Source organism: Puma concolor, chromosome E3, assembly GCF_028749965.1.
Source record: "Puma concolor isolate L17-30 chromosome E3, mPumCon1.1.hap2, whole genome shotgun sequence".
Lineage (NCBI taxonomy): Eukaryota > Metazoa > Chordata > Mammalia > Carnivora > Felidae > Puma > Puma concolor.
The window spans coordinates 8496393-8522834 of NC_141682.1; the positions used below are offsets into that span (position 1 = coordinate 8496393).

The 26442-nt window shown below is 52.3% G+C and overlaps 1 protein-coding gene and 1 long non-coding RNA gene across 9 annotated transcripts in view; one reads left to right on the forward strand and one right to left on the reverse strand.

Moving 5' to 3' along the window:
* Positions 1 to 26442, forward strand: part of COL26A1 (collagen type XXVI alpha 1 chain) — a 202102-nt gene that overhangs the window by 18142 nt on the left and 157518 nt on the right. For 2 of the 3 annotated variants that reach the window (XM_086692522.1, XM_086692523.1), the window contains exon 1: positions 17954 to 18281. In XM_086692522.1, the coding sequence (XP_086548648.1) occupies positions 18124 to 18281 (158 nt within the window). In that variant the 5' untranslated portion in view covers positions 17954 to 18123. Of the gene's footprint in view, positions 1 to 15483; positions 15639 to 17953; positions 18282 to 26442 lie in introns of those variants that run through there. The other variant, XM_086692524.1, reaches the window with a different exon arrangement.
* Positions 3914 to 17471, reverse strand: LOC147572946 (uncharacterized). Of its 6 annotated transcripts, XR_015245584.1 has the most exons (5): positions 11593 to 17471; positions 11184 to 11261; positions 4661 to 4822; positions 4281 to 4391; positions 3914 to 4108 (listed from the first exon to the last, which is right to left on the reverse strand). It is a non-coding gene; the product is annotated as an uncharacterized LOC147572946 (long non-coding RNA). The 6 variants fall into 6 exon arrangements; XR_015245585.1 differs by lacking the exon at positions 4281 to 4391; XR_015245587.1 differs by lacking the exons at positions 3914 to 4108; positions 4281 to 4391; positions 4661 to 4822 and adding an exon at positions 9578 to 10510 and having other exon boundaries at positions 11593 to 13923; positions 15334 to 17471.

Consider the following 26442-nt stretch of genomic DNA (forward strand, 5'->3'; position numbering starts at 1 on the left):
CCTCCTCCCTCCTCCTCCTCCCTCCTCCTCCCTCTTCCTCCTCCTTCCTCCTCCCTCTCCTTCCTCCTCCTCCTTCCTCCTCCTCCTCCTTCCTCCTCCTCCTCCTTCCTCCTCCTCCTCCTTCCTCCTCCTTCCTCCTCCTCCTTCCTCCTCTTTCCTCCTCCTCCTTCCTCCTCCTCCTTCCTCCTCCTTCCTCCTCTTTCCTCCTCCTCCTTCCTCTTTCTCCCTCCTCCTTCTTCCTCTTCCAGCTTTTTCTTTCCCTCCCTCCTCTCCTCTCCTCTTCTTAACTTGTTAATATGGACAGTTTAAAATATATACCCACAATCTGCTTCAACAATTATCAGCCATTTTCAATCTCATTTTATCTACCATCATTTTCTTCTTCTGGAGTATTTTAAAGCAAACGCCAGACATCATGTCACCTCACTGGTACATACATATGTTTAACAGATCAGGGATTTAAAAAAAACCACATAACTGCCATGTCATTATCATACCTAATAAAATGAACAATGGTTCCTTAATATCATCCACTATCCAGCCCATATTCAAATTTCCCTGATGGGCTTAAAAATGTTTTTACAATGGGTTTGTTCAAACCAAGGTCCAAACAAGGGCCACTCATTGTGTTTGGCTATATTTTTTTAAGTCTCTGTCTTTAAAAAACAAAATAAAACCACCCTTCTATTTTAGAGCAACATCGGATTCAAAGAAAAGTTACAAAGTCACTCAACATCTGATTCAAAGAAAAGTTACAAAGTCACTATGCAGTTCCCCTGTACCCTTCATTCAGTTTTCCCTAATTTAATATCTGATAAACCATGATACATTTCAAAAGTAAGGAAATTAACATCGATACATTACTATTGTTTTTAAAATGTTTAATGCTTTTTATTTATTTTCAAGAGAGAGAAAGAGACAGAGCACAAGCGGGGAGGGGCAGAGAGAGAGGGAGATAGAATCTGAAGTAGGCTCTAGGCTCTGAGCCGTCAGCAGGGAGCCTGACGCAGAGCTCGAACCCATGAACCGTGAGATCATGATGAGCTGAAGTTGGATGCTTAACCAACTGAGCCACCCAAGAGCCCCAACATCGATACATTACTATTAACTAACCTTCAGTTTATTGGGATTTCATCAGCTTTCCACCAATGTTCTTTCTCTGTTCCAGGATCCAGTCCAGGATCCCACAGTGTCTCTTGTAATCTGTAATGGCCTGCCTTCTCTTTTCCTTTCATGCCATTGGGGTTTGGAGAAGCCCAAATGGGGTCAACTGGCCCATAGAATGCCCTGCGTTTGGACTTGGCCGATTGTTTCCTTCTGGTGTTTTAACTTGTTCCTCTGTCTCCTGTATTTACTATAAATTCATGGTTACGTGTAAAGGTTTGATGAGACTGAGGCTCCATTTCTTTTCAAGGGAGGAATTCTTTGTGGATGGTGCTTTGTACTTCCTGCCGGCACATAATGTCTGGAGGTTCCAGTTTCAGTGTGTTCCGAAGGATCTTTTATTTTTTTCTTTTCTTTTTTATTTTAGAGAGGGAGAGAGTAGGGGAGGAGCAGAGAGCAAGGGGGACACAGAATCCCAAGCAGGCTCCAGGCTCCGCTCTGTCAGCACAGAGCCCGACGCGGGGCTCAAACCCATGAGCCGTGAGGTCATGACCTGAGTCAAAGTCTGACCCTTAACCGACTGAGCCATCCAGGTACCCCGAGAGTGAGAGAATCGTAAGTAGGCTCCACGATCAGTGTGGAGCCCAAAATGTCACGGCCCTGGGATCATGACCTGGGTTGAAATCAAGAGTCAGATGCTCAACCAGCTGACCCACCCAGGCGCCCTGGAGGATCTTTTTAAACCCACATGACGTGTTTGTCCTATCACCGGTGCACTTTTGAGACAACAACAACGACGACGACAAGTTTTTTCCTCTTTGGATGATTAGCATTTTTGGGTATTAGACAGGTGTCCTTTTTGAGAGGTCTGGTTTTTCCAATCAACTCTTTCCAGGCCAACGTACTAGTCATTCTACCCTTAAAATGAACCCACTCAAAGATTCTCATCATCATCAACAGTAAGAAGTTTGCAGAACAGGAAGCAAGACGACCATTGTCCTATTCTTCAGAGAGGCTCTGCAAATCCGGAAGTGCCAGGGGGTGAGCTGTCCCCAGAATGCCAGCGGTGGAATGGAATTTGCAGCCTCACATAGCTCATCTCACAGGAGGTATGGCAGAGTGGAGAGCCACCTTGAGGGGTATTAACAGCCATAGGACACAGATCAGTACCCTGCTGCAAGTGCCAGGAGCTGGTTGACCTTGGGCAAATTAGGGCCATCGGGTTCAGCTCTGCAGAATGTGTGCTGCATAAATCTGGGGCAAATCATTCCCATGGATTGCGAAGTGAATGGCGGCCCCTGCAGTTGTGCAGTCTACAGCATACACAAATGTACACGGCCACCCTGAAGAGCTACACAGTGCTCTATGGGTCCCAGTTTTATCTTCTACCAACTGGCTGCACCAGGGTCCAGGCAGGAAGCAGAATGGATCCTGGATGGTTCAAATGAAGAGGCTTCAATGAAGGACCCCTTATAGACACATGGGATGGGGAAGCATGTTGTGACGGATGCTGTTGGGGCCTACTGGGAGCTGGAGCACGGAAGGGGCCTCTGGTCACAGCTGGAGCCCTGGAAGGACAGGTTATTGTCACAAACTTGGACACTGAAGCCGGGAAGGAGCCAGAAAGATGTATGCCCGCTCTCACTCTCCCCCTGGCTTCCTCTCTTGCTGATTCCTCCCACTGGCTGGACTGAAGGAGCCAGGCGATGCAGCCTGCCAGGCTCAGAACACGGCAGAGAGGGGTGGCAAACAGAGGAAAGTACTTCAGGCCACCTGGGATCCGATAATAGATCTGAGACCCCTTACGCCTCACGTTCCTTCATTCCGGGCACAACATTTAAAAAAATATTGGGCTCCGTTTTCCCCCTAAACCATGTTGGACCCTGATGGGGAAGTAAATAGCGAAGGGTCAGTGTATGAAAGGCATGGAGGTAGCCAACAGTGGCAGGACGCGGGTCAGGACTCTGGGTTCCCAGGCACCTACTCAGAATGGAACACCTGTCTTGGCCCTGGGGACCCAGAGAGGCACACTTCAGTCCGAGCCCACAGCCCCAGCCTCCCTCTGCCATCCTATGACAGTGCTGTCCCCACCTCCCGCACTGTTTCCAGCCTCTACTCTTGACCCTCTTCTGGCTTCCCCTGGTATGTGTGGAATGATCTGGACCCGACCCTCCCCCACCTTACTCTATTCCAGCCACACCAGCCTCTTTGATCCTCCTAGAACTTGTTACATTCTAGCGTCTCATGCTCCTCCTTCCCATCATTAAAGTCTTCAGGGGCGCCTGGGTGGCTCAGTCCGTTGAGCGTCCGACTTCAGCTCAGGTCATGATGTCACGGTTTGTGAGTTCCAGCCCCGCATTGGGCTCTGCTGACAGCTCAGAACCTGGAGCCTGCTTCGGATTTGGTGTCTCCCTCTCTTTCTGTCCCTCCTCTGCTTGCGCTCTGTCTCCCTCTCTCTCAAAAATAAGTAAACTTTAGGGAAAAAAAAGCCTCTGCTTCAATAGCACCTCCTCCTAGAGGCCACACCCACCTCTCCATCTAAAGCAGTGTCCCCCCACCCCTCGTTACACCTAATATTTAAAAGTGCAATCTCCTGGGGGCGCCTGGGTGGCTCAGTCGGTTAAGCGTCCCAACTCTTGGCTTCCGCTCAGGTCCTGATCTCACAGATCGTGGGTTGGAGGCTCGCATCGGGCTCTGTGCTCACGGCGTGGAGCCTGCTTGGGATTCTCTCTCTGCCCCTTCCCTGCTCCCGAGAGCTTGTTCTCTCTCTCTCTCTCACAATAATTAAATAAACTTAAAAAAAGTAGAATGCCTTGTTGTTTTCTTGTTTATGGCTGGTAACGCTGAGCAGAGTTTAAGCATCTTGATGTCAGGGCCTTGGTTTATCTTACTCACCAGATAGAAGGATGGATTCCTTTCCAATGGTTTTGTAGGACACAGACAACTCTTTCTTCCTCCCTTTATTTTGTTCCTTTCGTTAGGGGTATTCTTTGAAACGATTCCCCTAATGCAAAGAAGAAAAAAATCTTACAGTTAAGTGCCTGGCATGTCATAGGCACTCAATAAATATTTGTTGAATGAAGCAATGAATCGGTGATCCCATATATGTCAGGGGTGCCTCCGAGGGTGGAAGTGGGGGTGTAAGGCAGGCTGAGTGGAGATCAGTCCTGACTCACTTCTCTCCTGGGCTCCTCACGCTCTGTCCCATGACTTCACTGCCTCTGCCTCCATGGATTAGCCTTCAGTTCTAGGTCTGTCCCTCCAGTGAAACATCCTCATTGGATAACCTAGAAGCACATCTGCATTCAATACATCCCCAAAGGGACTCTCTTCTGTCACCCCCGGCAGGCCCGCTTTCCCCTTCCCAGGCTCAGTTCATGGCCCTCCTAGAAGGGGGCAGTATACACAGTGACTAGGAGTCCCAGACTGCCTGGGTCTGAATCACCGCTCTTTGTGCCTTAGTTTTGCCATCTATAAAATGGGGATAATAACGGTACCTTGTTCACTTGTTGGAACGAATCAAAGAGTATAGAATTTCAGGTGCTTGGGACAGTACCTGCATCCAGGAAGCTGGAGCTGTGTTCCATTCTCACCATTATCACGGGCTGTCTCCTGGGCAGGGACCCAGCATCATTTCAGATACCCGCTTCACCCTTCGTGCTTCCGATAGAAATATAACAGAAGTTTTGCATGTGGTTTTGAATTTTCTAATAGCTACCTTCAAAACATGTAGGAGAAAAAAGGAAAATTAATTTTACAATTTTATTTAGCCCAGTGTATAAAAAAATGATCATTTCAACATAGAATAATGTAAAAGTTAGTGGTGAGATATTTTACATTCTCTTTGTATGTATTTATCTATTTATTTATTATTTTTTATTTCTTTTAACATTTTTATTTATTTTTGAGACAGAGAGAGACAGAGCATGAACGGGGGAGGGGCAGAGAGAGAGGGAGACACAGAATCTGAAACAGGCTCCAGGCTCCGAGCTGTCAGCACAGAGCCCGACGCGGGGCTCGAACTCACGGACCGCGAGATCATGACCTGAGCCGAAGTCGGACGCTCAACCGACTGAGCCACCCAGGCGCCCCCCTATTTATTTATTAAGGATTTAAAAATTATTTTTAACTAAATCTCTACACCCAACGTGGGGCTCATACCCACAACCCTGAGATCAAGAGTCACATGCTCCACTGACTGAGCCATCCAGGCACCCCTTTTACATTCTTTTTAAAATTTGGAGTCAGGGGGCGCCTGGGTGGCGCAGTCGGTTAAGCGTCCGACTTCAGCCAGGTCACGATCTCGCGGTCCGTGGGTTCAAGCCCCGCGTCAGGCTCTGGGCTGATGGCTCGGAGCCTGGAGCCTGTTTCCGATTCTGTGTCTCCCTCTCTCTCTGCCCCTCCCCCGTTCATGCTCTGTCTCTCTCTGTAACAAAAATAAATAAAAGTTGAAAAAAAAAATAAAATAAAATTTGGAGTCAGTTCTTCAAAACCTGGTGTATACGCTATAGTCGTAACACATCTAGCTGTGGACCAGCCACGTCTCAAGAGCTCAACAGCCACAGGCAGGGGCTGGTGGCCACAGGGTTGGACGGTATAGACCTAAGCGGTCAGCAGGTTTTCAGGGGATTCTCTCTAATTCTGTCTAACCTGCTCCCTCATCACCATCTCCACTCATCTTCCAGCTTTTTAAAAAATTATTATTACCATTATTATTAAAAAATTTTTTTAATGTTTATTTAGTTTTTGAGAGAGACAGACGGAGCACGAGTGGTGGAGGGGCAGAGAGGGGGGAGACACAGAATCGGAAGCAGGCTCCAGGCTCTGAGCTGCCAGCACCGAGCCCGACGCAGGGCTTGAACTCACGAACCGTGAGATCATGACCTGAGCCCAAGTCGGATGCTCAACTGACTGAGTCACCCAGGCGCCCCTAAAAATTATTTTTATTATTGATTTATTGATATTTTAGAGAGAGAGTGAGTGTGAGCAGGGGAGGGGCGGGGGGGAGAGAGAGAGAGAGAGAGAGAGAGAGAGAGAATGAATCTTAAGCAGGCTCCTTGCTCAGCACGGAGCCCAATACTGGGCTTGATCCCTTGACCCTGAGCCTAAATCAAGAGTTGGACACTCAACCAACCAAGCCACCCAGGTAGTGCTCCTACCTGTGCTCTAAATGCTTTTCTGCAAAAGCCTCTGTGTTGGTCTTCCCGGCCTCCAACCTTCCCTGTTCCTATTTGTTCTAGCTTCTGCAGCCAGAGAAAGCTTCCTAAATGCAAACCGAATCACTTCCGGCCTCTGTTTAAACCCCTGCAGGGATGCTCCACCCCCTGCGAGTGGGGCAACTTCGGCCCCCTGTGATGTCTCCCTGCTGGTGCAGTGGAACTGGCCTCTTGTCTGGCTGTTGCTCACGTCTTCTCTGCTCAGCTGCCTCGGGTGCCATTTCCTGTTATAATCTTACCTTAGCTGCTACAATTTCCCGACCCTGTGTATGTGACTTGCTCTGGGATTTATGTATGGAAAAGAAAGCGGTGATAGATGACTCTAGAAAGGTAGTTTGGGGCCAGGTGGTGAAGGACTTTGAACGCCAGATCAAGGAGTGTTCAGACTTTATTGTGTAGGTAATGGGGAGCCACTGTGAGTGTTTGAGGGAGAGCAGCTAGGGCAAGGGATGAGTCCAAGAGGGACTTTTGGTATCAGGCTTAAAGGGAGATCAAATCCAAATCCTTGGCACCCTCTGCAAAGGCCTGGAGGGGAATGACATGATCTGCATTCCGGAACCATCTTTTCAACGTTTTTTTTTTTTTTTTTATTTATTTTTGGGACAGAGAGAGACAGAGCATGAACGGGGGAGGGGCAGAGAGAGAGGGAGACACAGAATCGGAAACAGGCTCCAGGCTCTGAGCCATCAGCCCAGAGCCCGACGCGGGGCTCGAACTCACGGAGCGCGAGATCGTGACCTGGCTGAAGTCGGACGCTTAACCGACTGCGCCACCCAGGCGCCCCGGGAACCATCTTTTCTGAAGGCCACTTAGGGGTGGGTTGGAGAGAGGAAGTGAGGCAGAGAACAGTGCTTGTTCGAGCTTTTGTAGGTGAGTCCCTTTCTACTATTATACAGAAGAATGTATGTGAGCAGGAACTCTCCTAGTGACCCTAGGTGAGAATCCTCTTTCTGTCTTACAGACAGACAAAGAAACTGGAGTTCAAGGCTAAGAAAGTGGTCCACAGCACCCCGCGGCAAGTGCCTGCGTCCGGGTCCTGTTGGGCCTGATGCCGGAAGGCCTGCAGGCGGCAGGACAGCCGCTGTGTAGCACCAGGTGCACCCAGACTACGAGGCTGCTTCCCATGGCAAAGGTCTCTCTGGGCGGCTCTGTGAGGGCGCGCAGGCCAGATGGAAGTCAGACGGCAGCACAGGGCTTTGAAAGAAAATGGTTCCTTACTTTGACTCCCTTGCTCCCCTGTAAGATTTAATTTTTTCTTTTTTTTTTTTTTTAATTTTTTTTAAATTTTTTTTTTCAACGTTTATTTATTTTTGGGACAGAGAGAGACAGAGCATGAACGGGGGAGGGGCAGAGAGAGAGGGAGACACAGAATCGGAAACAGGCTCCAGGCTCTGAGCCATCAGCCTAGAGCCCGACGCGGGGCTCGAACTCACGGAGCGCGAGATCGTGACCTGGCTGAAGTCGGACGCTTAACCGACTGCGCCACCCAGGCGCCCCTAATTTTTTCTTTTTTAACTTGGAGTTAAGTTAATACACAATATCACACCGATTTCAGGCGTACCACAGTGATCCGACAATTATATGTATTACGAAATAGTTACCCTCTGTCACCATGCAAAGTGATTACAATATTATGGACCGTATTCCCTATGCTGTACTTTTTCATCCGCCGTGACTTATTTGCTTTATAACTGGAAGTCTGTGGCTCTTAATCCCCTTCCCCTATTTCTCCCATCCCCTACCCATTCCCCTCTGGCAACCAACCACCAGTTGCCCCCTCTCTCTCTCCCCATAAGAGTCTGATTAAACTGACATGGTCTTCTGGTTACAAGCAACGCCCTAGCTTTAATAATGCCTTAATTTTAAAATCCCAGAATTAATTTTTGGCTCTCTTCGGCATGCAAAGATTTCCCCCAAAGCCTTTAATTCTGTAATCAACTATTTCTCCAATCAAAGAAGACTCCACGGGACTTTCATGGTCTTAATTAATGACTGTCTAATCAGAATTCCACTCTGACTGCTTTAATCTCCCCTTCCCCTTTTTTTCTGGTCTCTCAATGAAGGGCTTATCTAGAACTTGTTTTGACTTCAAACGGACACTTTGGTAATAGTAAATTGCAATACGGGTTTTATCAAGTGGAACCAACTTTTCATTCTCTTTCTTCTGGGTCTTAGTATCAAAGCCACCCTTAGGGAATATGGCCTTCCTTCCTGTCTGGTTTTCAGCAAAACATGCCTTCAGAGAAGCCCGGGGAAGGTGTTTTAGATTATGCGCAACAAAGACCTCCAGGGTAAAGCCTTTTTTTTTTTTTTTTTTTTTAATTTTGTGTATTCATTTTTGAGAGAGACAGAGACAGCAGGAGTGGGGGAGAGGCAGAGAGAGGGGGAGGAAGAGAGAATCCCAAGTAGGCTCCACACTGTCAGCACAGAGCCCAGCTCATGAAACCATGAGATCGTGACTGGAGCCGAAACCAAGAGTCTGATGCCTAACCAGCTGAGCCACCCAGGCGCCCCTGGGGTAAATCTTTCTAAAGTGATGGTGGGCTGATCTTCACCAAGGCTATGTGGAGGTTTTTGGTTTGATGATCTTACCTGGCAATTCTAGCTTAAGTGGTAAACATAGTAATTTCTTTTTTTTATTAAAAAAATTTTTTTAATGTTTATTTATTTTTGCGAGAGAGACACAAAGTGTGGGTGGGGGAAGGATAGAGATAGAGAAAGGGAGACACAGAATCCAAAGCAGGCTTCAGGCTCTGAGCTGTCAGCACAGAGCCTGACGCAGGGCCCGAACTCACAAACTGCGAGATCATGACCCGAGTCGAAGTCAGACGCCCAACCGACTGAGCCACCCAGGTGCCCCAGTAAATGTAGTAATTTTAGATAGAGATATGAGTGGGTCAGGTGCTAGGTCTCTCTTGCAATGAATGGCAAATTCCTTCTTTTGGTCCTGTCGTCTATAGAACCCACCTGCCATTTCCATTTGTGGCTCTCTCTTTTTCTTTGTCACATACAAAGAAATAAAGAACACACAGTAAACAGTTGCGGTCCGGGGCCCAAAACCTGCACGAATGTCCCTTAGATGCCCCCCCCCCCCCGGGGACAGCAGCTTGGCCCCCAGCTCTCTTCTTCCTGGGGGTTTGGGGGAATTAACCAAATGATTCACTGATTCACTCAGATAACCGGCTAATATTGACTAAGCTTTGACTGGGTGCGAGCCTCTCAGGCCCACGGACACAGAGACGAGTGGGAAACGACCGTTGGTTTCGGAGTGTGAAGTGTGTTGTAGGGGAGACGGCAGACGTGTGAAGAAGTAAGCATGGCAAGGGAACGTGGGTGTGGGCATAGGATGTTGTGGAAAGATCTCTGGAGGCACCAGATGGGCATCGTCCTAGTTGGAGAGATTAGTGAGGCGCTGGATTCTGGAGGAGACTCACGGGGGACATGCGGGGTGGGGACACAGACAGAGGGTGGAAGAGAGTCTTAGTCCATTCGGGCTGCTGAAAGAGAACACCGCAGGCCGGGGGTGCTTCTAAACAACAGGCATTTGTTTTTCACTCTTCTGGAGGCCACCAAGACCACGGTGCTGGCAGATTCTGTGTCTGGTGACAGCCTGCTTCCCAGTTCACAGACATCTGTCTCCTGACACGGCAAAGGAGCAAGGGAACTCTCTGAAGTCTCTTTTAGAAGGGTGCTCATGGGGCGCCTGGACGGCTCAGCCGGTTAAGCGTCTGACTTTGGCTCAGGTCATGATCTCACGGTCCATGGGTTCGAGCCCGTCAGGCTCTGTGCTGACAGCTTGGAACCTGGAGCCTGCTTCGGATTCTGTGTCTCCCTCTCTCTCTGCCCCTCCCTCACGCATACTCTGTGTCGCTCTTTCTCTCAAAAATAAATATTTAATGAACATTAAAACAAACAAAAAAGCAAGGCACTCATCCCCATTCAGGAGGCTCCACCTTAATGACCTAATCACCTCCCAAAGGCCCCACCTTCTAAGGCCATTGCCTTGGGGGTGGGCTTTCAACATGTGAGTCTGGGCAGGCCAGAAGCATTCAGTCTGCAGCACGGCACAGACAGAGGGGAGCCGGCTGTGCAGTCTCAACAATGGAAAAGATCCTGGCCCGTTGAGGGAACAGAGGTGTCCCGCTGGAGCATGCAGAGGTGGTGTGGAGGTGGGGGAGGACGAGTGTCATCTAGAATCGACCAGATTTAGAGACCCCATCGGATACGGGGCAGGGGGACCGGATTTCAGTCCGGGTGGTGTGTGCGCAGAGGAGCCCCCGGGGGTGGGGGTTGCCCCACAGGGCTGCGGAGGGGCAAGGGGGGGGGGGCTGACGCCCATCCTGGGATCTGCGGGCTGAGCCTGAGTGGGGGTGTGCCCACCCCGAAAACAGGGGCCGCCTTTCCCTAATTCACACGAGCGTGGACAGGCAGTGACCCTAAGGGTGGAGCTCAGCTTTTACCCCGCTGAGTCTGAGGGCCCCTGGGAGACAATGCAGATGTGGGAGGGAGGGGTGGTCCACGGCAGCCAGGGGACTCGGCATGCAGAGTGAGCCGACCGAGTGGTGGCAGCACCACCCCGCCGATGGTCACCCGTGTCCAGGGCTTGCCCTCTGTCATGCCAGGCACACACCTTCGTTTTGCTCCCCAACCTGCAACCCCCACCCCTCCTCAGCCCTCTGACTTTGGACCTGCTTGAAGAAGAACTTGGCTCCCTACTGTCCCCCTTCTGTCTGAGCCTGTCCCCCTCCTCACTGGTTTCCAAGGTGGTCTGGAGGGGAGGATGGAACCTGGAGTTGGGGTGGGGGAGTAGGGGAGAAGGGTGTCGGGGGACAGACCACAGAGCAGCGTAGAGCACCCATTCACCCGGACAGCTGCCTTTGGTGGGGGGTGGCTTCTCTCCAGCTCTCAAGGGGTTTGGGTGCACATACACCATGGTACCTGCTGGGTGCACAGGTGGGAGCTAAGCAGGCACCTTCCGCTCCACCCCAGGCCCTCTTCCACCCCCCGGCCCTGCTCCTGCTCCCTGTGCCCTCCCTGCCTCTCAGCTCTGTTCAAATCTCTCCTCTTGCTTCAAGGCCTCTCCGGAGTTCAAACGGATTTCCCTGCCCGGAATCCCCAGCCTCCTCTGAGCTGTTAATTCTGGATCACATGGCGTCAGGGACAACATTTCCTTATTTGCGTCCTTCCTAAGGGTCCTCCTGTAAGTCCAGCTGTGGGTGAAACTGATGTCTGATTCGGCTGGGCACCTCCAGGGCCTAGCACAGAGCCTCACCTGTGCCCTTTGGTTCGCCACACGTTAGGATTTGCTTAGCGAGAGCGACAGACACATCTGGGAAAGTGAAAGAGAGGGACGTGACCCAGATCTTGCATAGACGCAGATGGACAGGCACCAAAAGGTTCAATCTTGTCCGTAGGAGATCATTTTCTGGCCGCTTCTGCAGGGCAAAGGGCCCCTTTGCACCAAGCCACCAAAGCACACATACGTCCTTTAATGTATTAGAAAAGGCCAGGCAATGCTACAGTAGTAAGATGTCCCTGACATCTCCGTGGCTGACCACTGAAGGCTCTCCAGCGCTAGTTAGAGGGCGGGCTGGGTGGGGGAAAGCCTTCTGCACACAGGGGTCCAGGCTGACCCAGGCCCAGCCCAGGGAACATCTGGGGGACAGACAGGGCTTGGAGAAGTCATACCCCCTCACCTCTCTTTGCCCAGAAGTGGGCGTGGTCCCTTCTGCTCCTACCCAGCGGCCAGAGCTAGCCACATGGCCCTGCCCAGCTGCAAGGTGGGGGGGGGGGGGCGGGGGCTAGGGGAGGGAGCCCTTCTCTGGAGAAGGCAGCTGATCCAGACGTTGGTGAACACCAGTTTCCTCTCCCAGACTTGCTCAGGCCCATTTGGGGGAAAGTCTTCCATGGATGAGGTGCCTTTCTTGCCCCGAGGGCCTGGAACCACGGTCTCAGGGCCTTGGCTCCTGCTTTCCACTTACCTGACTCGCGAAGTTCTCCTTGCGTTCAGCGGCCATCATCATGCATTGGCCTCCAAGTCGTCCTTGGGACTCAAAGAACAAGTTTCATTGCTTTTCCCCGCACGACCGGGGAGGTCTGGATCACTCCGGGCCGGTCTTCCCTAAGTGCAGCGTCCCTCCGTGGCCACTCCTACCTCCCCAGTCACTCACCGTCGTCGCTCTGTTTTACGGTCTCGTGGCAGGAGCCCCAAGTGCTGAACTGCAGCACTGGGCAGTGCGGGGAGTGAGGAGCCCTGGGAAGAACTAGCCATCACAGACCCTCAGCTCGGGCACTGGTGGGAGGGCCATCATGATGTGGGGTTACAGTGTCTAAACACCCCACCATCTTCATACCTGTGCCAGGGTAAAACCGGTAAGGCCAACACTCTCCTGGGCATCGCCTCTTCTTTATTTTGGAATTTCAGTCCCTTGCGAGGGACTGAATGTTTGTGTCCCCCCCCCACTCCCCATCCATCCCTCGAGATCCTAACCCCCTAGTACGATGGTATTTGGAGGCGGGGCCTTTGGGAGGTGCTTAGCTCAGGAGGCTGGAGCCCTCCTGGACGGGACTGATGCCCTCATAAAAGAGACCCCAGCGGGCTCCCTTGCCCCTTCTGACATGTGAGGACACAGCGAGAAGATGGCCTCCCATGAACCAGGAAGTGGGCCCTCACCTTGATCTTGGACTTCCAGCTCCCAGAACTGTCAGAAATAAATTCCTATGGTTTATAAGCCCCCTAGTCTATGGTGTTCTTTATAGCAGCGGAAGGAACACACGAAGACACGGCCTTCCTTTGTTTATCATCGAACCGTCTCCTTAAGCTCTTTGGGAAGCATTTGCTGGGCTGTGGCCACATTAGGGAGCAAACTTATCACCATACACGTTGGGCTTTTAGCGTGGGTGATTGGGCACACTCCCTACTTTTTTTTTTAGTGTTTTTTAGGTTTTGTTTTTGACACTCCCCCCCCCCCCCCCCGCCACCCCTTCAAACTTCTGTTTAAGGTCATGGGCTGTTGTGGCAGCCGTCAAATTCGCCGTCTTCTGAACATCTATCTCACTGCCGGTGTTTGGGGGAAACAGGTAGGCTTACACTTGCAGGTGTGCTGGGCAAAGCAGCGTTCCTGTTTATAGGGCCCGGGTGGACACCTGTGGGGGTGTGCGGGGGAAAGGAGAAAAATTCAGGGTTCGCATCTTGCAGAGTGTCCGTGTTTGGCTCCCACTCTGCCCCGGCCCAAGGACAAAAAGCTTGGAGCAGAACGAAGAAGCCCTTCTGCTGTGACCGTCCTGCGACCTGGAGTCAACCCTGCCCATTTCTGTGCCGTTTTGGGATCTGGAACAGCTGGGATTACGGGCTGCTGGAGAAATCAATGTGAAAACCTCTCCGTTCCTATGCGGCCTCCCTGAACTTCTGGGGGGAACCGGAGAATCCATGTGCAATAGGGCACTGGGCGGGGGGGAGGGGAAGATTTCTGTTTTAGATTAACAGGAGGATTTATCATGCCAGAAGGTCAATATTTACCTTGGCTTCAGCTTGATGAGTATTACTTCTCTGTTCAGTGGCTCTCTCTGCTGACTTCAGCAGAACAGAAGATCTGCTTTTTGTCTGCGATAGAGGATGCTGACTGATACTTTCTTTATCAGAAAGTCCTGCTAACAGAGTTGGGGAGGGGCCCACTCTTCGTGTGTGTGTGTGTGTGTGTGTGTGTGTGTGTGTGTGTGTATGTGTGTGTGTGTGTGTATGTGTGTGTGTGTGGGGGGCTGTCTCCTTCCACCAAGAAATCTGATCCGTCTTTGTACAAACAACCCGTTTTCAAGGCACTTTTGAACTTGCAAAAGGAGGAGAGAGCACAGGGCCCTGGACAAATCACTTGTCTCCACTCCTTGTCTGAAAAGTAATTCCGAGGACCCCTGCCTGTTCATGTCAGGCTTGTGGCAAACAGTGGAGGAGCTCAGGAAAGCCTCCCAGCCTCATTAGGCCGGTTTTCGTTACATTGAGGTTGGGAGGGAAGAGGTTCTGTGATCGCCCAAGGTCACCAAGGAAGAGACGAGGAAGGAGTCAGCCCTGCAGTCAGGGTCCCAGCTCCAAGCCCTTATGGCTCAATGTCTTAGGCTCCTGGGAACAGTGGCTTCCGCCTCTCCCGAAGTGCTAACGGGTATTTGTGGGATGCCGAAGGCACCGGTGTGGAATATAGACACAAGCAGGTGGGTGGAGCACCGATTAGGCCAGCCAATCAGTGCCCGTGATTGAAGACCCCTAGACTCTCTGAGGTACCGCCTGACCCTTTACTTCAGGGCCCTCAAACATCCCGTTTGCCACTCACCACAAGTAAGTTTTATCTTAAAGAGAAAACACGCAAACTGTACATCCTTCACAATAATAGTCTCATATTTGTTTTAAAATAAAGTTTTGTTTCAGGGCACCTGGGTGGCTCAGTCGGTTAAGGGTCCGGCTTCGGCTTAGGTCATGATCTCGCGGTTTGTGAGTTCCAGCCCCACGTCGGGCTCTGTGCCGACAGCTCGGAGCCTGGAGCCTGCTTCGGATTCTGTGTCTCCCTCCTCTCTGCCCCTCCCCTGCTCATGCTCTGTCTCTTTCTCAAAAGTGAAATAAACATTTAAAAAAAATTTTTTTTAAATAAAATAAAGTGTGGTTTTAAATTGTTGGAATACTGGGTTTGTCCCGGGGCCTCTCAGAGTCTCGTCTGAGAAAGCTCTGCACCCTGGGATATGAGCCTCCTGGTCAGCCCCACTTGGGGGTGGGGGTTGAGAAGGGGGGTGCTCTTCAATTTTATCCCTCACCAAAGCCTTGCAAATTACCATAATGAACATTTATTGTCATAAGGTGCCAGCACCATTCAAGCACTGCAGGTGAAGAATTCATTGAATTCTTTTAGCAAACCCATGCACTAGGTGTCGTGATTATTACTCTGGTTTTACAGATGAGGGCGCTCAGAGAGGTTAGGTAACACGTCCAAAGTCACAGGGCTGGTACCTGTTGAAGTGGGATTCTACTCACTGGTGTTCTCTGGGGGGAGTTTAGAGTGTATTGCTATTGAACCCTTCTCCGTTCTTCTTGGCTCCCGCGGCCCCATCTTGGGTGGGGGGGTGGCAGCTGAAAATCTTACGTACAAGAGTGACAGCTCAGTAAGGCTGGGTATATCCACAGGTGCCTTGGAGAGGGGAGTGGAGGACGAAGAGAAGAGTGAATTACTGAAGGCCGGACCTGGAAAGATCTTCAGAGACAACCAATACACTTTTCACTTTACAAATGAAGACACTGGGAAGGACCAGAGAGGGGAGTTTTCTGCAGGTCATCAGCAAGTGAGTGGGGGAGCCCGGAACAGACCTGGGGCTTCTGGGTCTGGGTGGTGTGGGCAGTATCATATTTCTTTTCCTGATTTTATGCATCTGTCTTTTTATCCCTTACCGTCTAAATGGAACCCCCTCTTGTTTGCAGAACTTTTGTCCGAACTGTTGGTTGCCCTTTGCTATTTTTTTTTTTTTTACTTTATTTTGAGAGAGAGAGAGAGAGAGAGAGAGAGAGAGAAGGGGAGGGGCAGAGAGAGAATCCCAAGCAGGCTCCGCACTGTCAGTGCAGAGCTCTATGCAAGGCTCAAACTCACAAACCACGAGATCACGGTCTGAGCCGAAATCTAGAGTTGGACGCTTAACCGACTGAGCCACCCCGGTGCCCCTGCCTTTTGCCATTTTAATGCCTCCCTGAAGAGTAGTGCAGGCACCGTGAGGGTGACAACCATATTATTTGCTTCTCTACCAGCCCTCACTGTGCACAGCATGGTGCTGAACACACAGAAGCTTCCTGGTCACGTTCGTGGGGCCAGAATGAACTTACTGTCCTACATATGAAACGGAGGACCAAACTCAGACAACTGTCTCAGTCCTGAAGTTGCCGGGATGAATTAATTCTTTTCCTAAAGCTTTCCATCCTGAACGAATCCTGAGGTGTACAGAATAGTGTTATCCCCTCTTTTCTCTCTGCACCTCTCTTGTCTGGGTGCAGCCTGTAGCACTGGACAAATGACTTTAAGATAAAAACGAAATCCTTAAAAAAAAAAATCTTGTTCCCTTCATGCCACGCCTGCAGCATAAAGCTAATTTATAGCTACATGGAATTTCTCTGGTCTTTAAGGTCTCATTATACAAGTAAAGGAGAGGAAGGAAGAAGACAGAATGCTTGCAAATTCCTGGGGGGCGGGGAATGACCTCACCACTTACTGGGTGTTAGCCAACTGCCCAGGGACCACAGTTCAGATTCCTTCTGGGGAGGCCCTGAAAATCCCCTGATAACCCAAACTCTCAAATCTTTTAGGTCTTGAGAGAGGGATGGAGGGCAAGTTGAAGGAAGTAGTTCTAGGTCCAAGTGACATTTCCCATTATGCACTGCCCACTCTGAGATGGACTGTATCCAACCTGAGTCCTGGTCAGAGACTCGGGACTTGGGAAGTCCACTGACGAGGCCTCAGCAGGATGTGAGAGAGCCGAGTGGAGAAAGATGGGTAGTTTGGGGAGAAGGTGAAGCAGGTTGGATATGTTTGGGGATAGGTACTCAAGAGGGTGCATATGGGATATGTAAACAAGAGGACAGAAGCCGCGGGAGTGGGCCTTTCTATTCACATCCCCAACGGCATCTTCCTGTATTCCCCTAAAAACAATTCCAGAATTCTCTTACAAAATGTACTGCAGCCCATTAAGCACTTCCATATTGGATGGCTTCTCTCCAGACCTCGGGGCATTTTACAGACTAGGAGCTCTTAGTTAGGGGGGGGCCAAGAGGCAGCTTTGGGGCCTCTGTCAGCCCCTAGGATGCTTCAGGGAGAATTAGAAAGACTCAATCTGGGGAGAGGGGGCACAGCCTAGATTTTGGGCCCCACCTGTCCCCTGCTTGAGGTACAGCGCTCTGGAGATCTTGCAGCCCAGAAAAGATCAACTTGGGGCCAGGCGGCCCATGGGCTCAGTGTGGGATCTGGGACTGGCCATGCCCATCTGTAAAAGGTGGGATTGTAATCCGATCTCCCCTCCCCTGAAGCTACTTTCCAGATCTGATGCCTCATGAATCGGTGATTCCAAGGACAACTTCTCACCCCCAAGTCCAGGGCTTTCCTCATTCCTGGCTACAGCTCACCTTGGAGAGAGAGAGAGAGAGAGAGTTGGCAAGGTAGAGGGTGGAGGTGAAAAAGGAGAAGATTCTAAGGAAGCCTGGGTGTGAAGTAGTTTTGTCCAAAGGGCCCTAGACCAAGAGCGTGCTCTTTTTCCGGCTTAACTCTTGTGGGCCTCTGTTTCCGCCTCTAAAAAATGGGAATGGTGGCATCTAATACCGAGGGCAACGTTGTGGGGATTAAAATCGCCCAGGTGAAATTGCCAGGCATGCAGCGGGGATCCCACGAGCGTTTGCGGACCCGAAGAGGGCTTGGTTGGGAAGGTTCTAGACTGCGTGCGCGAGGACGCAGGCGCGACGTCTGGCTTTCCGGGCACGCGGCTCCCTCCCCACCCCCCGGACCCCCAGCTCTGCAGCCACTGCCGCCTCCTCGGCCCCGGACCGCCGAGGGTTAATGAAAAAGCCCCACGCCCCCTTTGACGGCGCTGAGCCCACCTCGCCGAATTTGAAAAGGCGGCCCTGGAGAGGCGTGGGCGCCCCCCAGAAACTTCCAACTCGCACCCGGGCTCCGCTCGCTCGCCGGCTCGCTCGCTCTGCTCCCGGCGGGGGCCGCGGGCTCGGTCCGGCCGCGGGTGCGCTCCCGCCTGTCCTGCCGCCCGGGCTCCGGGTCCCCGCGGGCGGCCGCGCAAGATGAAGCTGGCTCTCCTCCTGCCCTGGGCGTGCTGCTGCCTCTGCGGGTCGGCGCTGGCCACCGGCTTCCTGTACCCCTTCCCGGCCGCAGCCCTGCAGCAGCACGGCTACCCCGAGCCGGGCGCCGGCTCCCCCGGTAGCGGCTACGGGAGCCGCCGGTGAGTAGCGCGGCGACGGCGGGGCCTGGGGGGCGAGCGCTGGGGACGCGGGGCGGTCGGGGGCTCGGGGCTGGAGACGAGAGGCTGGCGGGCGGAGGGCGCCGGGCGGTGGGGGGGTGGGGATGGAGCGCTGGGCGGTGGGGCTGGGGACGCGGGGCGCTCGGAGGCTGGGGGCTTGGGCGGCCTGGGCCGGGGCGGGGGTGGGGGGCGCGGGGTCGGGACTGCGGTGGTCTCTGGCCGCGCCCACCTTCTCTCTTCCTTTCTTTGCTCCCCCAACCTTCGCCCCTTCGGCTCCGGGCTCCGAGTGGAGGTGGCCGAAACCTGCGGGGGTGGGGGGTGGGGTGGGGAGGCGCGCGGAGGGAGCGACCGTGGCCCGCTGGGGCTGCGTGGCTCAGTCCCTGGATGTTTACCGGATCGCGTGGCTCCGCCGCGCTCACCTGCGCGGTCGCGGCTTTGTGTTGGGGAGCAGGTTCCCGGGTTGCCAAGGCCGAGCGTCCGGTCTCCCGCCTCTCTTGCTTGCTGCCCAGGGATACCGGGGGGAGGCGGCGGGCGGGGGGGGGGGACGATTCCGTCCCGTCCTGGGGGCCGGGACCGCGAAGGAGCCTCTGCTGAGCACCCCCCAGTCACCTGGGGACGTGGAACCGGGCTCCGATTGGACGGATCCGCTGCGGGGCCGGAGAAGGAGCCAGGTCACCGAACCCGAGGCGCCGGGACGCACCGGTGGCTTCCTCCTCTGTCGGCAGGTGGCGCCCTGGCCACCCCCGAGACGGTTAGGGCAGCGTCTGCTCACCGCGAGGTTGAATTCCCCCCAGAAAACGCGTGAGCACGCAAGTAAAAGTTGCCAAATGCCCGTTCGCGCAGCTCAGTCGAATTCAGCATTTCCTCATTTAATAATTACAACTCACAGAGTTGTGATGGCTCTCTAGAGCACACAACGTGCATTCGTCCCTTCCGTGTCTTTGGATCCTAAACCCCCTCCGGGGGTACCTGTTACAGCGTTATCTTTCCTTCGGGTGAGGAAATGGAGCCCCTAGGGGAGGTCCCCAAGTTAGTGGCAACTCAGGACTGACCTTCTGTCTGCTTTCTCCCAATCCTGTCCTTTCTACCGCACCACTCTGCTTATTGTTACGGAGGAAGGCAAGAGACAGGTCCCAGCGACGTCTCCTTTGTGATATTTATTTACCAAACCCCGGAGAACTATTAAGATGAATCCTGGAAATGAATGTCTTATATAGCACCGGGGAAGCAGGGATGTTTTGTGCCGGGCAGGCTGTATGCTTAATGGCTGGGTAAGGCGAGACTCAGGAAAGCGCCCGCGCGCGCGCGCGCGCGCGCGCACACACACACACACACACACACACACACACACACACAAAGTGCTTCTGGAAAACTTTGCATACAATTTTATTTCCCTCATTTTGTTTGGAAATACTTACCCATGGCTTCTATTAGTATTATTCTCCAGACACCCACAGTAGTGTGGGCTCTGCACTCATCCCCCGCATATGAGGATAGTCTGAAAAAAACAAGCTTTTCAAGTTGTAGAGTGATCTGTATAACATGATCTCATTTATGAAAAACCATTCTGGTTTATGGGGATGTATGCCCAGAAAAAAATGCATAGGCAAACATTTCCTACAGTTACCTATCGGGAGAGTCCAGAGGTCCGAGGGCAGGGGTGGAAGGTGGGTGGGCTTCCATTTTCTCCCTTGGTGTCCCGGTGTCCTGTTTGCATCTCTTACAAGGAGCATACATTCCTGTGTTATTTTTGCAATTAAAAAGTGTGGGAAGGAAAAGAAAAAGAAAAGAAAAGCTTCCGCATGGTGAAACATGCATGCTGAGAAGAGCCAGAGGTGAGGTCCCTGAAGGAAGTGAGTGGATGGGGACGGATGCTCTGGCGTTTGGTGGGGTGCGACTTGGGGACCGCCACAGAAACTTGGAAGGGACTGTTATAGCGTAAATAAAAAGAGGCCCAAACAATTGTGGTAAACTTCCAGAACTCTTTCTACCAGGATGGGAGCCGGGAGAAGGTATAATTAGGTTCAGGAAGGATCTGGATGAAGCTGTGGAAAATGGATTCCTAAATAGGATACTAGGAGGTGTTAAGGAGGCTCGGGGCAGGTTCCAGATGCTGGAGATTGATGTCCAGAGCGCCACTGAGCTCCACTATGCAAAGTCCCGCGTGGGCATGGCAGGCTTGAGCTGGATGGTGTCGTACGTTCCTGGGTCTCGTGAGCGATCAGTCACAGGTGGCCTGCGTTCTTGAAATTCAAGAGCCCCAGAAGCAGAGGGCTTGGAGACGACGTTTGGCACGGCGCCGTTCGCAGCCTTGGCCTCCGCTTTGCCTCCGTATGTGTGTTGACAGTGGCTTGGTCTCAGCCTATGGGCCAAGTGACAGAGCTGTTTCTGACAAATAGTCTCCCTTCAGTTCATGGTATTGCTCCTGTTGGCATCCGAGTTTTGGATGTGGTCTGTGTTTTCCTTGTTGGGCGTGCGTGCGCAGCAGATTGCTGCGCCCACCCTTCTGGGCCTGGGCCTGTCTGGGTCTGACATGTGCTGGGGGCATCTTGCCCAAACCGGGGTGCTCTGCTCCGGTCGCCTCTGTCAGAAGCCCAGGGTGGACCCCTCTGTGGAAGCAACTTTGGCAAAAACGAAGAAGACCCCACTTCCTCAGAGGGCTGTTTCCAGAAGAATCTAGCAACCCTGCATATGGGCCACCAATGGTTTTTGCTGGCCAGAGAGCCGTTCAGTTGCCAAATGAAAGCTGAAGGGAACTGCGGCACCCGTGGACGTGCAGGGCCGCACTAAGAACTGAGCCCCCGGGGCGCCTGGATGGCTCAGGGCGTCAAGGGTCTGACCGGCTCGGGTCCTGATCTCACAGCTCATGAGTTCGAGCCCCGCGTCGGGCTCTCCGCTCTCAGTACAGAGCCTGCTTGGGATTCTTTCTCTTTGTCTCTTTCTGGCTCATGCTCTCTCTCTCTTTCTCTCTCTCCCTCTCAAAATAAATAAATAAACTTAAAAAAAGAACTTAATAAAACTTAAACATAAAAGAACTGAGCCCCCAATGCCCCCCCCCACCGTTTTTGATTCTACCCTCGTAAGTAGAATACATTTGTGAAACTCTTTAAAGCATGCAAGTTTCGCTCACTCCCCTTTCTCTTTCCCTCCTTCCCTCCCTTCCTCCTCTACCACAGATGTTTACTGGGGGGTCTTGTCCCTTGTCTCCTCCTCCCTTCTATATCCGACCCTAAAGGGGCCAGAGCAGCTGCGAGTGATCAGGGCACAAGGATGAGACCAGAGAAGGGCCCCACGGCCTATCTGTGTTGTGCATCTAGTGGAGGGAGACGTTTGAATTTGGTTAAAGGTAAAAAGCTTTAATATTGATTCTTGGTGTGGATGTGTTCTTCTGACTAGGAGAAACCAGAGGAGATGTGGGATGTGCCCAGATTTCAGCAGAGGAAGGAATGAATGCGTCCAGAGAGTGGGTTCGTGGGGCAGGGGACAAAAGACAAAGTTGTTTTTGGCTTCTCCCCTGAAGAAGAACGCACATTCCAGAAACCACTTCCCCCTGTGTAGGGCCCGAGGCGTGAGAGCAAATGGAGCCCAGGCGCCGTAAGGCCACATGTCTACATGCTATGACTCAGGCTAACGGATGCTCCATAAGTGGGTTCTGTCCGCCACCCTCGGTGAGTGTACCTTCTCAATGACCTGGAAAGCCAGGTCAATGAGGAGTTCATAGATGCCATAGAATTCTGTTCCAGAAATGGAGTGAGGGGCCTTATGGGCCCTTCGAGCTGTGTGTCCTTCAAGTTCACTCCACACCCGTGGCCTAGAAGTGGGCATACAGGCTGCGGGGTCTGTCCCGGAGGATGGCCCGGATGGGCACACCCTCTTGGTCCCACAGCCTTGTCATCCGGCAGGAGGGCCACAGCCAGAGCGGGGTCCTGTCAAGTGCAAGGCCCAGGGCAGGTCCAGGTCCAGGGGCCACTACCCGTCCCCTAGGGGCTCTGCCCCTAATTCACGATATGGACTTGTGCGTGTTACTGAACCTGCCCGAGCCCGTGTCCCGGTCTGCACGATGAGGACGGCATGGAGACAGGACTCAGGGCGTGAGGCTTGCCGGGAGGCCGTGTGTGCGAGGCGCCGAGAGCAGGAAGGGTGCTCAGAGGCTGGGTTTGCAGAACAGACCTGACCGCACTTGGCCGTCCCCACCGCAGTCAGGAAGAGAGTCAGAGCTGCTCAGCCACGCATGCAGGCCTTTGTCCTCTGGCCCCCTGGCCCCTGTGCCGTGGGCCGCCCCTCACCCTCCAGCCCTGCCGAGCGGCTGCTCCTGTGGGTCATCCAGCGTTTGGGGTGCTGTCGCTCCAGGTCACACCTTTTATAAAAAAAATTATTTTTAAATCTTTATTTATTTTTGAGAGAGAGAGAGAGAGAGAGAGGGAGACGCAGAATCCGAAGCAGGCTCCAGGCTCCGAGCTGTCGGCACAGAGCCCGACGCGGGGCTCGAACCCACAAACCGCGAGATCATGACCTGAGCCGAAGTCGGACGCTTGACCGACGGAGCCACCCAGGCACCCCTCCTGGTCACGCCTTTAATGACGCGGATACTGGCTGACGGCCTGTTTCATCCTCGTGGCTTTACCTGCGTGAGGCCGTCCTTCTCCCCACACCCCTCGAGGCTGCCCCACTCCCCTCCTCTCCCCCATTCGGCCACAATTCTGGGTACCGGGATGTCCAGGTGTGACTCACCAATGCCCCGTGTTACTCTAAGCCTCTCCCTCCCCTCCCCTTCACCTTAGCCGCTATCCTTGGCCTTGCCGGCGTCTGAGTTCCCCGCAGGAACCTCACACCTCGGTGTCTCGGTATCATAAATTCTGGACTCAGGTTCTTCCACCCCACCCCTCACTCACGCAGCTGAGCCCTCCTTTGCTCACTCCGTCTTCTCTTAGCCTGACCACTTGTCCCATCTCTGTGGCCTTCCAACCTCCAATTTCCTGTCCCCTTGACCCTCCCTCCCAGCTGCCTAGAAAGGCGCGCCCCTCCCCGCCCAGAGGATCCTCCAGCCTTCTTCTGGAAGGTCAGGAGGGCTGTCCATCCGCGTTAGCGACGTTATTGCGCCTCGGTAGTGGTGATGGGGTCTGGCATCGGGGCTTCCTGTCTCTCTGCCCAGTAACTGGCTGTGTGTGGCCAGCCCTGTGATGGCGAGGCTGTGTGGCATCGTCCGTCACCAACTTAGCGACTGCCTGGTGGGGCCCGTTTTAGTTCTACAAGGATCTGTCTTCCTCTTCCGTGCTGCTGCCCAATGGACCTTTCTCTTGCTCTCCTCTGTAAAGCCCTTTGGTCGCCCACCATCTCCTGCCTCAGCTTGACAGACAGGTTTCAGTTCTTAGGTCAACTCTTAGTGACTAGTAGGAGCTGCCCCGGCCAGTGGGTTAAGGAGGATTCCGAGGTGGAGTCTGGGCTCTGTGAAGAGGACCATGACAACTGAGTGATGTCACCGTGGCTGTGGGGCAGGAAAGTGGAGGCAGGTGTGATGTATTGGGCAGCCTTGGCCTTTATGATAAAACCCACCGTCTCCGATGTATAAAGGCTGCCTTCAAATCAATGTTTTTAAGTTTATTTATTTGAGAGAGAGAGAGAGAACAAGCAGGGGAGGGGCAGAGAGAGAGGGAGAGAGAATCACAAGCAGGCTCTGCACTGTCGGCAGAGAGCCCGATGTGGGGCTCGAACCCACGAACTGTGAGATCGTGATCTGAGCTGGAACCGAGGGGGACACTTACTTAACCGACTGAGCCACCCAGATGCTCCTAAAGTCTGACTTTTTAAAGCCCATCTTTTGTCCTCTATGCCAGCTACATCATATTAATTATTTCTGTTTCCTTGCATCTGCTGTTTGATTTGCTTGCGGGGCCCTCCCATGAGCACCTATAATATTCTGCATATGTCTGTCTCAAGGTCTCTCAACCTTGGTACCCTTGACACTGTGGACCGGGTAACCTTGTCGTGCAGCCGTCCTGTGTGTCGCAGGATGTCCTGGCCTCTCCCCACTGAACACCAGGAGCATAGCCTTGCCCCCAACTCGAACAACCGAAAAACGTCTCCTGACCTGGCCAGATGTCCCCTAGGGGACAAAATCACACCCAGCTGGAACCGCTGTTCTCTCTGAACTTGAACATTTTGAATTGGGGGACATTTAAAAATATGGTATTTAGGGGCGCCTGGGTGGCTCAGTCTGTTGAGCGCCCGACTCTTGATTTTGGCTCAGGCCGTGATCCTAGGGTTGTGGGATCAAGCCCTGCATAGGGCTTTGCGTTGACAGCATGGAGCCTGCTTGGGATTCTCTCTCTCTCCCTCTGCCCCCTCCCCTACTCTTTCTCTCTCTCTCTCAAAAAAGAGAAAACAATACATGAAAATAAAAATATGATATCTAAAATTTTTTTCTGTGGAAGCTGTCGAACCTACACACAAGTAGGCCGCAAAATAAGTCCCTGTGTACCCTCACTGGGCTTTGTTAACTGTTGCATTTTGCCACACTTACCCGGTTCCCTTCTTCCCGCCCAACACACACACACACACACACACACACACACACACACACACGCGCGCGCACACACACACATTCTGTTTGTGTGTGTGAAGCATTTTACAGTTTTTTTTTTTTTTTTTTAAGTAGGCTCCATGCCCAATGTGTGACTTGAACTCACCACCCTCAGATCAAATGCCCTTGGGGCATTTGAAAGCAAATCCCAGGCTCACGTCCATTTTACTTGTAATATTCTGTATACACTACCATGCCAACGTTTAACAGACTTACAGTCATTCCTTATTCATATTACTGTTCCTTCTTATTGGATCCCAAATCCAATCCACATTCAGATTTTCTCCAATTGTCCAGAAAGTGTTTCTTTATTGTTAGTTTGTTCAGATCCGGATCTACTCATGGTCTGCTGTGGTTCTTGTGCCTTTTTAGTCTCTCACTGTAGGAAAGTCCTCTCTCCTTGACAAGAATGCTTTTCCCCCTCAAGCCATTGACTTGTCAGAAGGCCGGTTGTCCTGTAGGTGCCCATGTTCCAGATTTGGCTGATTGCTTCCAAGTGGTGTCATTGATTTGATCTTCTACTGCCTGTGTTTGTTCTATATTGGAGCTTAGATGTAAAGGTTTGATTATATTTAGGATCTCTTTTTGGGGGGGAGGCAAGAGTGCTTCATATTTGGTCCAGTATGTCATGTCATGTCATATCAATCAGGGGGTGTTACGAACTGAGTATTTTTGTCCCCTCAAAATTCCTATGGTGAAGCCCTGTCCTCAATATGATGGCATTTGGAGGTAGGCCTTCTGGAAGCAATTAGGTTTAGATGAAGTCATGAGGTTGGGGTCCCCATGATGGCACTCCTGTCCTTATAAGAAAGGGAAGGGAGTGGCGCCTGGGTGGTTCAGTCGGTTGAGCGTCTGACTTGGGCTCTGGTCATGATCTCGCGGTTCATGGGTTTGAGCCCCGTGTCGGGCTCTGTGCTGACAGCTCAGAGCCTGGAGCCTGCTTCGGATTCCGTGTCTCCCTCTCTCTCTGACCCTCCACTGCTCACGCTCTGTCTCTGAAATAAATAAACATTAAAAAATTTTTTTAAAAAAGAAAGAAAGGGAAGAGAGAGAGCAGAGCATGCGCGCACACACACACTCTCTCTCTTTCTCTCTGCCACGTGAAGACACGGTGAACGGGCAGCCTTCCTGCCAGCCTGGAAGAGGCTCTTCCCAGGAACTGAACCTGCCGGCACTTTCGTCCTGGACTTGCCAGCCTCCATATCTGTGAGAAAGAAACATTTAAGCCACTCAGCCTAGGATGTATTTTGCAATGGTGCCCCAGGCTAATACAGGAGGACATGACTTTTTTTTCCCTGGAAATCTGGGTGTTTGACATTCACCAAAATAACCACTGTCTGCAGGTTTCTTCTCTTCTCTCTGCAATTTATTTCTTGAAGAAACCGGGCCTGGTCGAGGTTTCCTTGTTCAGGATTTTGTTGAGAGAGAGAGTGAGAGAGCGCACGCTCGTGCACACACATGTGAGCAAGGGCACGTGTATGGGGGAGGGACAGAGAGAGAGAGAGAGAGGGAGAAAATCTCAAGACGGCTCCCAACACCCAGCGCGGAGCCCGGTGTGGGGCT